At 42.2% G+C, this 12,503-nt stretch overlaps 1 protein-coding gene across 2 annotated transcripts in view; it reads right to left on the bottom strand.

Moving 5' to 3' along the window:
* Positions 1–12,503, bottom strand: part of dmd (dystrophin) — a 1,748,406-nt gene that overhangs the window by 26,845 nt on the left and 1,709,058 nt on the right. For both annotated transcript variants that reach the window (XM_041212034.1, XM_041212035.1), the window contains 3 exons: positions 10,623–10,781; positions 9,764–10,007; positions 7,489–7,612 (listed from right to left, as the gene is read on the bottom strand). In XM_041212034.1, coding sequence (XP_041067968.1) covers positions 7,489–7,612; positions 9,764–10,007; positions 10,623–10,781 — 527 coding nt within the window. The remainder of the gene's footprint in view (positions 1–7,488; positions 7,613–9,763; positions 10,008–10,622; positions 10,782–12,503) is intronic.

The following is a 12,503-nucleotide window of genomic DNA, read 5'->3' as shown; positions in this document are numbered from 1 at the left end:
TATCACTTAGTTCTAATTAATAAAAAAAATTTAGTAAGTTGACATTTAAAAACTTCCCAGTGCTATTAAAGAAACATTTTTCCTCATCAATACAAAAGGATGGGACATTTGAGGCTATAGTGTAAATCCTATGAGGCTCAGTCAACTAAAACACAATTTAAAGAAGTGTGCTCAGGGGTCAGAATGTCCAATTCCCCAGTGCTCCCAATTTTCCAGTGAATCACCATCACATTTCTAATCAATGGTATATATACTTCAGTGTCACAGAACAGTGGATTATTGGAGCTTTGTTAGAAGCAGCAGAAAGGGAAGACTTCAAAAGTCTCAGTGACAGAAGCACTGCCTAATGAGATGTCAGTCACATGAACCAAAAAAGCACAAGGTTAATCCTAAATTTGTGCTAGGTTAGTTGATCCCAGGGGAAAAATCTTGGAACATGAGCATTATCTGCAGGGACTCCTATGCTATTGGCAGAGGGAGAACAGAAAAATTAACTTGCCTCACCCTGATCGCTACTATAATAACTCATGTCAAATTGCTTATGGGGGAAAAGTCACCCTATGCAGACTTAACGTAAATTCTCTGGAGGCAGGCAGCATGACTGGATAATATCTTTGTGGTCCACATGGATTTCTCCACTGGTATCACTGAAGAAACCTGCGCAGGTAGTGGCCTGCGGCACTGGCTACCCCCGAGAATCAATGTAGTCTGAGCAGTGCCATTTTGAAGCGGCGCTACATGAACAAATTTTTCCCTGTGTGTCTGGAAAGGATGGGTTTTACTGTGATACCCACCACATCAGCTCAAAAAGGAGCACAAATTGCATGAGGTTTCAGATGATTGTAGCCATACATAAGAAATAGGGGCAGGAGTAGACCATCTAGCTGATCTTCTGCAAGACTCCACCTTCCTGCCCACTTCCCATATCCCTTGGTTCCCTGGTTAACCAAAACAATGACATTCTTCTAAACTCCAGACAGCATAACTCCAATTTACTCAACCTTTCATCATTAAACAACCCTCTCATCCGGGAACCAATCTAGTGAACCTTTGCTGTTCCGCCTCCAATGCAAGTACACCCTTCCTTAAATATGGAGACTAAACTGCACACAGGATTCCAGGTGTGGTCTTGCCAAAGCCCTATGCAATTGTGGCAAGACTTCTTCATTGTTGCATTGTAATCCCCTTGCATGCTATTTGCCTCCTAATTGCTGCTGTCCCTGCATGCTAACTTTCTGTGTTCCTTGTATGAGTACACCCAAGTCCCTCTGAATATCAACACTTTGAAGTTTCTCTCCTTTTAAAAAACATTCAGCCTTTCTATTCTTACTACCAAAATGATTGTCCTCACACTTCCCTGCGTTACACTCCATCTGCCACGCTGTTGCCCACTCACTTAACCTGACTATAACTCTTTGCAACCTCTGTGTCCCCTCTCGCAGCTTACATTCCCACCTAGCTATGTATTGTCAGCAAACTTGGATACATTGCTCTGTCTCTTCATCCAAATCATTAATATAGACTATAAATAGCTAAGGCCTCAGCACTGATCCTTGCGACACCCTATGAATCACAGTCTGCCAGCTTGAAAATGCCCCATTTAGTCCTATTCTTTGCTTCCTGAATGTTAACCAATTCTCCATCCATGTTAATAAATTATCCTCAATTCCATGAGCCGATATCTTGCATTTTCTAGAATGCCTTTTGGAAATCCAGACATATTACATCTACTGGTTTCTCTTTATCTAGCCTACCAGTTAAATTCTCAGAAAACGCTAATAAATTTGTCAAACATGATTTCCATTTTGTAAAATCATATTTACTCTACCTGATTTGCTGGGTGGTTAACAGTGAGGTTGAGTGACTTGGGCTACAGGAAGATATAGATGGGATGGTTAAATGGGTGGAATTTAAACCTGAAAAGTGTAAGGTGATACACTTTGGAAGGAGTAATTTGACAAGGAAGTATTCAATGAAAGGCATGACACTAGGAAGTTCTGAGGAACAAAGGCACCTTGGTGTGTGTGTCTAGATCTCTGAAAGTGGAGGGGCATGTTAGTGGGGTGGTGAAAAAGGCATATGGGACACTTGTCTTTATCAATCGAAGCATAGATTACAAAAGTAGGGAGGTCATGTTGGAGTTGTATAGAACCTTGGTGAGGCCACAGCTGGAGTACTGTGTGCAGTTCTGGTCAGCACATTATAGGAAGAATGTAATTGCACTGGAAGGGGTGCAGAGGAGATTCACCAGGAAGTTGCCTGGGATGAAACATTTAAGTTATGAAGAGAGGTTGGATAGACTTGGGTTGTTTTTGTTGCAGCAGAGAAGACTGAGGGGCGACCTGATTATGAGGGGCATGGACAGGGTCGAAGGGGAACTGCTGTTCCCCTTAGTTGAAGGGTCAGTCGCAAGGGGACATAAGTTCAAGGTGAGGGGCAGGAGGTTTATGGGGGATGTGAGGAAAAACTGTTTTACCCAGATGGTGGTGACGGTCTGGAATGCGCTGCCTGGGAGGGTAGTGGAGGCGGATTGCCTCACATCCTTTAAAAAGTACCCGGATGAGCACTTAGCATGTCATAACATTCAAGGCCAAGTGCTGGTAAATGGGATTAGGTAGGTAGGTCAGGTGTTTCTCACATGTCAGTGCAGACTCAATGGGCCGAAGGGCCTCTTCTGCACAGTGTGATTCTATGATTCTGTGATTGTACTATGATTTTCTAAGCGCACTGTTAAGTGATGCTTAAGAATAGATTTCAGCATTTTCTCAATGACTGATGTCAGGTTAACTAGTCTTTAGTTCCCTAGTTTCTTTCTCCCTCCTTTCCTGAATAGCAGTGTTACATTTGCTAACTTTCAATCCAATGAGACTGTTCCAGAGCTTAAGGAACTTTGATAAACCATAACCATTACATTCACTATTTCTGCTGCACCCCTTTTAGTACTTGAGGATGTAGGCTGTAATTTCTAGAAATGTCAGTTTTTAGTCCCTGAAGTTTCTGTAATACTTTTTCTCTGCTGATATTAATTACTTTAAGTTCCTTCCTCTTATTAGGTTTTCGGTTACCTTCTATTTCTAGGATGTAATTTGTGTCTTTTACTGTGAAGGCAGACCCCAAAGAGCCAGATTTTCAATTGCTGGTAGGGTTGGGCAATTTGTGGTCCCGAAGGACGTGTTGGAATCGTGACACCCTCTGGACAGTTTAAGGGTTTCAAAGGGACAGCTGGTTGGAGGGAACCGGGAAGGTGCTCGATGTCAATTAACGACCCCTTAAACTCGTTAGGAGAATTATTAAGAGGCCAATGTGGAGCAGAATGGAATTTTCAAAAGCTTTTCAGGCAAGCCTGGCCAGTCTTGGGCACATCAGTGCACAGCTGCTCGGTTTGCTGCAGGGACCAAGTAACATTATTTGCTGTGGTCTTTTCATCAAATGTGTGGGGCCAACCAGTGCCAGCTCGGGCGTTGGTCCTACCTTACTGTGCAGGTTAATGTTTGCCTCCTTCCATTTCCAAGGAGCTGACTACTCAAATTGGTAAGGCAGCAGCAGCTCCCAACATGGCTGCCATCCACCTTAACTGCTGGTCTAAGCATGCAGCTCCTTCCTCCTTGAGGCATCCAATTGGAGACCAAGCTTGCATTCTGGCCAATTTAGGCCATTACCATTTAAAAATTACATTGTGACAATGTCACAGCTTGGGCGCAGGGCCAGGACCCGGAATTAATTTGGATGTCAGGTTTGCTACCTTGCATTAAAAATCCAGTCCAAAATATTTATTCAATGTCTCTCCCATTTCCTCTTTTCCCATGACAATTCCTCCTGTCTTTGCCTCTAATGGACCAATATTTACTTTAGTTACTCTCCCCTTTTTTACTTACTTGGAAAAGATCTTACAATCTGCTTTTCTGTTCCTGGCTAGTTTACTGTTATACGCTATGTTTTCCTTTACCAACTTTTTGGTCAACTTGTCATAAAAGTAAAATACTGCAGATGTTGGAGACCTGAAATAAAAACACTAAGAGCTAGAAAAACTCAGTAGGTTTGGCAGCATCGGTGGAGAGAGAAACAGACTTAAAGTTTCAAGTCCCATAAGTCTCTTCTTCAGAATTGCAGTTCTGGGGGGTTGAAAATGTGGAAATTCCAGGAAGGCAGAAATGCTGGCAGGTTAAATGTCATTATCATGTTCCCCACTCCATCTACTGTGGGAAAGTCTACAGCAGAATGTTACACTGAGGACTGCCGGGGACAGCCCTCACAACTGGAATAGGTTGTGAGGCAGAAGTGGTGAGGTGGGGTGGGGTGGTTGGGGTTGGCCAGAGGTCTGGCAGATCAGGATGCTGGATGAGGTCACTTGGTAGGGGAGCTGGACCAGCAACTGGGGAGGAAGAGAATGTGAGGCAGAAAGCTCAGGATAAGGGAAGGAACGGTTGGGGAAAGAAGCATCAGCCAATCGTGGCAGGAGATTGTTTAAAGGGCCCTGTGGAGTATTCTTGCCATTTAAGGCTAATAAGCAGTGCTGCACAAAGCACTTACCACCTGCCTGATCCATTATGCCCCCATCTTCATTTGGCCACTTGGTTTCCCAAGCTCTAGGAAACACAGCTGGCCTACATTAAAAACAGGCTGCCAACTGCATTGTGGGAACAAACTGTCCCAACCCTCGAGAGCGAGACAAAGACAAACAACACAAATTCATGCCACAAAGCCTGCACGTGACAATTTGGGTCAAGTTAAGCAACGTAATATTTTTTTACCTTACATCTAACATTCTCCCACTTGCCATGGGGAGGAGTTTATTATTCCCCCCAAAAGGGGTCTGGGATGATACTTTGTCTCTGTTTGAAATAAACTGGGAGCTGTGACATTGCACAAAGTGTTTGAGATACAACTTCAATTCCTGCTGTGTAAACTTGTGGACTTTAAAACTTAGCACTTGAGCATAACTCATTGTCAAATCCTTTCCATGTAGAATTTTTAAAAAATGATCAAAAATCCTGAAAGTTGACAGGCTAATCTTTACCAGATTAGCTCCAATAATTCAAAATTATCTGTCAGGAAATGCTTCTTCCCTGTGCTTCTTACTGCTTTCCCTCAAATATCATCCTTATTTAAAACTTCTTTAAAACTCACGTCCAGCATAACCTACCATCTACTTGAATTTCCACTCAAATGGATTTGCTCTAAATCTTCAACTTATTAATACAATATCACTATTGTATTATGAAAATGCACATGCAAAAGACAACACTTTTTAAGAAATACATTTTTAAATAAAAAAGATTAACAAAGATTCTTTATTAATTTCCTTATACAACAACTTCCAAGTATATATCACCTTTCATGTCGTAAAGAACATCCCCTCATAGGAACATAATCAGATAAAATTTGATAAAAGCCACATACTAGGACAATGATCAAAGGTTGATTTGCAGGGGCAGGTTTTAAAGAGTGACTTAAAGGAGCAGAGCGAGGTGGAAATACAGAGGCGCTTAGGGTGGCAAATCTTAACTAAAAGCATGGCTGTCAACGGTGGAATAATAAAAATTTGGCATGAAAAGAAGTCAAAATTGGAGGACTGCCGAGATCTTTAGAGGCCTGTAGGGTTGGAGGAGTTACAGAGATATGGAAGGGTGACATCATGGAAGTATTCTGAACAAAAGGCTGAGAATTTTAAAACTGAAGTGTTACCAGACAGAGTCACAGTAGGTCAACAAGAACAGGAGTGATGTGTCAACAGGACTTGTGCAAGTTAGAATTTGGATATCAGAATATATGAGACACTGTATGAGAATATATGATAAACTGTATCCAGCAGTTCCTCATGGAACTTGCGTGAGGACCACTTTCTCAAACTCAAGGTCTGGAATGAGTATGGCTTGCTATTGCGAGTGTACACACACTAAATCAGCCCTACGATGACAATGATGAAAATAATAGTTGTCTCTTTGTTTCATAGCAAAGAAACTCTAAGCCAAGTGGTTACTTGGTAGAATAGTGAATTTAGTTCTATTTTTATCTGGATGGGTCCTCTGTAACTGTCTTGTGATCTTTTAAAGACTAGCTTTTCTCAGTTAATAGTACTCTTGCCTCAAGTTCAGAGTATTGTGCTTTCAAGTTCAGCATGAAGAATTTGTTTGCGTAATTTAGATTGGCACTTCAGTGTTCCCTTTTGAATGGAATTGTTTGCATGCGCAGCCCATCAAGGGCCCAAGGTATGAGTGGAAGAGCAGGAAGTTCTTCTCACCAACCTGACTCCCTAACTGTTATCATTTAGGCTGCAGTTATACTATCTTAATGCTACTCGGCAGCCATGCACCAGCAAATTAAGTTTAAGTTATAATGGCTTGACTGATTTTTATTTTTGTTACATTGTGGCCTAAAGGTTTGTTTACCTATCTAACTCTCACACTGTTGTCACCACGTTCCATTAAAATCAATGTAATGATGATTATGTGCCACCATATACAAGTAATTTGTGTTTTTGGCCTCACTTTTACTAAATACTAATGTTCATGTAACATAAGTACAGCCAAAATAGTTAGCTAAGAGTTCTTAACAGACTACAAGCAGCATCAGGTGCTTTGATGGGATTGCAACCTGTTTGATATTAAAAGGAACATCCCAGAAGTCAAGAATAAGAAGAGTGTATGGGTAAAGTGGCATAAGAAAAATGCAAATATGAATAAATAAGCTTAACAAGTTCACTTCCAATTCAATGATTTTTTAGTTCAAATGCTGCAGGAGGTCTTGTGGTGCATCCCTACCTCTGAGCCAGAGGCTCAGGATTTGAGTCTCACCCAGTGCTTGGTGACCATGGAAGGTGTATTCAGAGTGTGGCAAAGCAGGTTGAGTATCAACCTGTAAATCCTTCCGATATGCTTTTAGCAGGTGGTAAGAACAGGAGAGTTTTCTGGTCAGCCAAAACCATGTAGTAGCTGCAGCGCAGCAGCCTCCCCTTGTTTAAAGACTCCATGTGCAAGTTCTTGTCATTGCCTCTGTGGCAACTGTCCTCATCGCTTCAAGAGACTGCATAAGAGAGAGAATTCAAATACTGCTCCTCCTTCAGTCAGATCCAAATGCCTCATGTTAAGACTTCTATGTAGCTAATGCCTCTCTGCTCAGGGTTGCCGGACAGGCTTCATTCCCCCTTTTAATTTCTCCTTAATACTTAGCTATCCAGCAAAGTGATCGAGAAGTGGTGAGAGTTGGTTGATGAGGGCAGACAAGTTTCAATGGCAGAACTCAGGCCTTCTCAGCAAGAACTCAAAGCAGAAATACCAGAGTTACAATGTACCATCTTTTACCCCCGAGTCATTTCTCCTGCTCAACAACTGACATTTGCAAAACGTAACATAACTTCTAAAGTACAGGATAGTAAAATATATGCACATCGCTTTAAATGTAAGTGAACAGGATTTGTCTTGTGATCAGACCGCAGTTAGTGGAACACTTTCTCATTGCATCATCAATGTTAAAACAATTATTTCTTACCTATTGTTCCTGAAGTCTGACTGCCGACTCCATGGAGTAGCACTGGCTGACTACTATCTGATCTTTGCGAGGAAGTAGAAGGGGAGGAGACTGTAGTACCATTTACCCTGACCTCTGTCTGTGGCTGCAAACAGCAATGAGGGAGAAGGTTACAACATGTTATCTTACTTTCAGTTTACATTCAGACCACTTTAGGATTAATCTGATAACATTCTGCTATAGCCTGAAACTGGTCAAAGGATTACAATCTGAGCTCACTGAGACCAGGCTGATATTTGGACTGGGAAGTGTCTTTAGCAGCAAAGTGGAGTCAATAACATCTTGTTGCTTCCAACTCAGTGTTCAGTAAATAGTTAGGTTCATAGTTTTAATAATGGCTTTGGTTGAGAAGAGTTTTGGAAATCTAATTCATTTTAAAATTAGAGCTTCACCACGGTTAAAATGCAATGAAACAAGGGCCCAGATTTTCCCTCCCAGGTCAGATGCACAGAGACAGGAGAATTCCCAGCTCCGCAAATCTGACCTTTAAAAATGGATGCTCAGACATCAGATTTTCCGTCCAGGGGTGGATGGGGGTGACCCAGGAAGAACCTAGGAGGATGCCGGGTGCGGAGGTGGGCTGGATGGAAGACCTGTCTCAGGGAAGTGTTTCCAAAGTTTAAAACTAAAGATTAAAACATGAAATATTACTCCAGCCCTCACCCTTCACCCCACCACACAATCTCCATGCTTCGTCCATACCAATCAAGGCCACTTTGTGCCCTCACCCACTCCCATCATGGCCATTTATAGCCCCTGTGCCAATCTATGCCCCTCCACCCATCCCGCCTGGGCCTTTATGGCCCCTATGCCATTCCACCCACCCCATGCCTCTTTATAGCTCCCATGTCAATTTAGTGCAAATGCATGCCAATCCATGCCGCCCCACCATCACACTTTGCCCTTACACCTATCATCCCAATTCATCTAATATCCACCAGGGGCAGACCTCAGGGCCCATGCAGAGATCAGAAAAATAAAATTCTATAAACTAAAGTTCTAATTGTTTACTGCAGAATTCACTATATTGAAAAAACACGTTCATAAAAACCTATTTACTATATTTACATTCCTTCAACTAAATAAATAAAAAATTTCAATCAAGTGCACAATCCCTTATAACAAGCATTGAAATTCATAGTCCCACATTAAAGAATCTATAGACACTTATAGCTGTCAATCAAAGTGTGAAATGGCAGACACCCTACAGTGATAACGGATGGCTGTGAAATCAGTCACACAGCATTAATTCAGTAATGGAAGCCCTCAGCTTTTGTCAATAGACAAGAGTGAAATAATAAGCAATCATTTTTTAACAGTCCAGACATTTTTTTTTTCCACAGATTTAAAGGGCAGGACCTTTAAATGCCTGGACAGTCTGATAGCTCCATTTAACAGTGCTTCTGACAGCTTTTACACGTCTTTGTGACAAGTGCTTCTCACATTTTTGACAGTTGATTTTGACAGATCAGTAAACAGTTCCCATGAGCTTGACAGTAATGAGTTTATGCACCTTTAATGCACATTAATGCCTAATTTTAACAATTCCAGAGGGTACCTGATCTACCCCACAAGTGCTTCTGACCGCCACTGAAGGGCATCATACCTCCCCAAAGGGACCAGATCCAAAGGGGTACCCTAGCTATCCAAACAAATTCACAAAATTCAGACTTGCTCTTACCTGGTCTAACCTGCACATTTGGGTTTCACACTCCTGGTCTACCAAAATCCCTCAGTGGAGGCAGCTGGCCATTTAAATCATCAGCATTAATCATCATTAAATCATAAACCAAGCATCGCATCCCCACAAAAATGGAAAGTGCCCTGTTTGAGGGCAGGATTTTTAGACATTTCTGCTATTTCTGCCATGACAAAGCGAAAATCGGGGCCAAAGTGCTGGTGCTCCAAAACGCTATAGCTGTGGGCTTGTAGAACAAGCCTTCATGATCCTGGAAATCCATACTGTGCTATCAGAAGTTGTTGTTAATAGACGCAAAACACTCTTCCACCTCGAGGTAAAGTTGCAGAAGTAACCCCAAATTAAGAGTAGCATTGTCACATCTCTGAATGCTAGTTCCCTGTCTGCCCCACGATTTGGGGAATTTCTTTGTGCTACTGGGAATTAGAAGAAGGAAATGAAAAAATAACAAAGAAGCAATGAGCCCTGAAAAGCGAGGTTGGTCATTTTTTTGTTACAACAGACAAGTTCCATGAACACAGGCCTTTCTCCTCTTACCTGCTCCAGCAGCTGCCTCAGCCTGTGCAGCTGGGATTCCAACTGCTTGTTGTGATCTTCCAGGATCTGCATCCTGGCCTCAAGGCGGCCTTTGTGCTGACGAAGCAGTTTGGCTTCAGCGATTAGCTCGGCATCCCTGGGACTTTGTGGTGAAATGGGCATCATTTCAGGAGGGGATGGTAAGGGGGACAGGCCTTTGTGATCATGCTGCTGCTTCAGCCTCTCATACTCAGACTGAAGGTTTCTGAAAACAAAAAGATTATAAATTATAGGATCTGCATTTTTGGGGTTGTGGGGATATTTAGTAAAGAAGCCGTTGCGGCGTTTGCCCACAGAAAGTTCTTTGTGCTTAGCTGTTAATTTCCTAATAAGTTGTTCACAATTTGAAATGACAGGACATTGAGCTAATGAGGTTCCTTACTGTGCTTCATCTGAAATTCGCTGGTTGACAACCTCCTATAATAACAATAACATTTCAATGATAAACCAGTTCTAGGGTTTGGAAATGAAATTTGAAAATACGTTATTATATTGAAGCTTTAATTCACATTTGAATCAGTACCGACAAATTCATGTTGGAAGCCAGCTGTCGTCAATGTTGCTGGTTTGGGGGCAGGAAACATGAGCTAGCTGCTGTCCTGGAAGTGGAAGGAGCATTCCCAAAGGGGGCAGAGATCACAGAAAATGGCCAAGTCAATATTTTATAGTTCAATAAAAGCCCTAATGGATCAATATTAAGTGGTCATTCAAAATGTGATGTGGCAGTTAGGTGAATTTTTAGGGTGGAATCCATCCTATTAAGGGGTCAAGTATATCAGTCCAGACTGAATCTGATGTACTTATTTGGCCACATTCTAACCTGTTTTCATCTTCCAGGTCAGCTAGAATTCTTTCCAGTTCTCCTCTTTCTTCGCTCTCCAGTGAGATGAGAATTTGAGCAGGGCTCCGAGGCTGACTCAAGGGTGACTCCTGGTTCAGACTCTGACAGTAGTGCTGAATCAGTAAATGTTCATCATCTCTGCAACATATTGCAAACAAAATATGTCAGTATGTTTTATTGCAACACTTGTTTTCAGAAGCACCCACCTCCCCAAAACCAACTTGTTTCCATGGCTACGTGTCACATAGTTAAGAAGTTAGGGTCTATATTTGTTGACCATCATTCAAAGTTTGGGATATAAAGAAAATTGTTTTACAATTTATAAATGGTAACAAAATTACAATCTTTGATTTTCATTCCCACTTCCCTTTTCTTTCTGGAATGCGGTATACTGCCATGACTGCCAAAACACTGCGGGACAGGCTCGTTCCCTTTACAGAGTATGGTTATGCTATTGATCTAGCAATCTAGAGGCCTGGACTAATGCTCCAGAGACCTGTTCAAATCCCATCACAATTACTGGGGAATTTAAATTCAAGTACTTAAATAAATCTGGAATAAACGTCAGTCATGGTGACCATGAAACTACTGGATTGTAGTAAAAACTCATTTGGTTCACTAATGGGCCTTGAGGAATCTGCTGACCTTATCTAGTTTGGCCTATACGTGACTCCAGACCCATAGCAATGTGGGTCATATCATTAATTGCCCTCTGACAGAGCTTAGCAAACCCATTCAGTTGTATCAACCTCCTACAAAAAGTGCCTAATAAAAATCAAACCAGATGGACCCTTAGCATCAACCCTGGCACCAAACTCAGACATGACAAAAGGCACACCCCCAGCCCAATCAATGCTGCAAGGTCCTCCACATGAACACCTGGAGACCTGTGACAAAATTGGGAGAGGTGGCCCAATAGCCTGTTATAGTTTATGATTCTGTGAGTATGACATCCAGCCAACTTCCCAGACCTTTCCATCACCAGCCCTGGATATGTTCTGTCCAACCTGTAGGAGAGACTCACCTGAGGTGCTGGTATGTTGTAAACAGGCAGGAAGGAGTGACCTTGGCAATTCTCCACATTGACACCAGACATATGAAGTCTCATTGCATCAAGTCAACGGGGACAAGGAAACTTCCTGCTGATTACCATCTACTACCCTCTCTCAGCTGATGAATTGATACCCCTGATGAACATATCTTGGAAGAAGAAATGAAGACTGTTTGGCAGGCTTCAGTGTCCATCACCAGGAGTGATTTAGTAAAATTGCACTACCCAATGGATCAGATCAAAGCTCTAAAGCCCTGTCACATTCAGTCACACATGGTGGTGGACAACTAAATGACTAACAGGAGGAGGTTGTTCCACAAAATCCCCATCTTCGCAATGTCAGGGCCCAGCATGTGAGTGCAAAAGACAAAGCAAAGTTTGCAATCATTTTCAGTTAAAAGAATGATGCATCTCAACCTCTTTCTGAGGTCCTCACTGTTAAACCAGTCCTTATTCAATTCCATCCACATATATCAAAAAATGGCTCTGCACACTGAAGGTCACAAAGACTATGGGTCCTGTCAACACCTGGGCAATAGTACTGAAAGTTTATGTTCCAGAACTAGCCACACCCCTGGCCAAACTGTTCCAGTGCAGCTACAACACCGGCATTTACCCAACAAAGTTGAAAATTGTCCAGCTATGTCTGCCCACAAGAAGCAAGACAATTTCAATCTGACCAGTTACCCTTCCATCAGTCTACTCTCAATCATTAGTAAGGTGATGCAAGTGTTGTCGATAGTGCTATCAAGCAGCACTTACTGAGCAATAACTGCTCACCAATGCTCAGTTTGGTTTCCATCAGGGCC

This window comes from Carcharodon carcharias, chromosome 18 (assembly GCF_017639515.1).
Source record: "Carcharodon carcharias isolate sCarCar2 chromosome 18, sCarCar2.pri, whole genome shotgun sequence".
Taxonomy (NCBI): Eukaryota; Metazoa; Chordata; class Chondrichthyes; order Lamniformes; family Lamnidae; genus Carcharodon; species Carcharodon carcharias.
The sequence above is the reverse complement of the archived record's forward strand: the minus strand, read 5'-3'. Positions and strand labels throughout refer to the sequence as shown.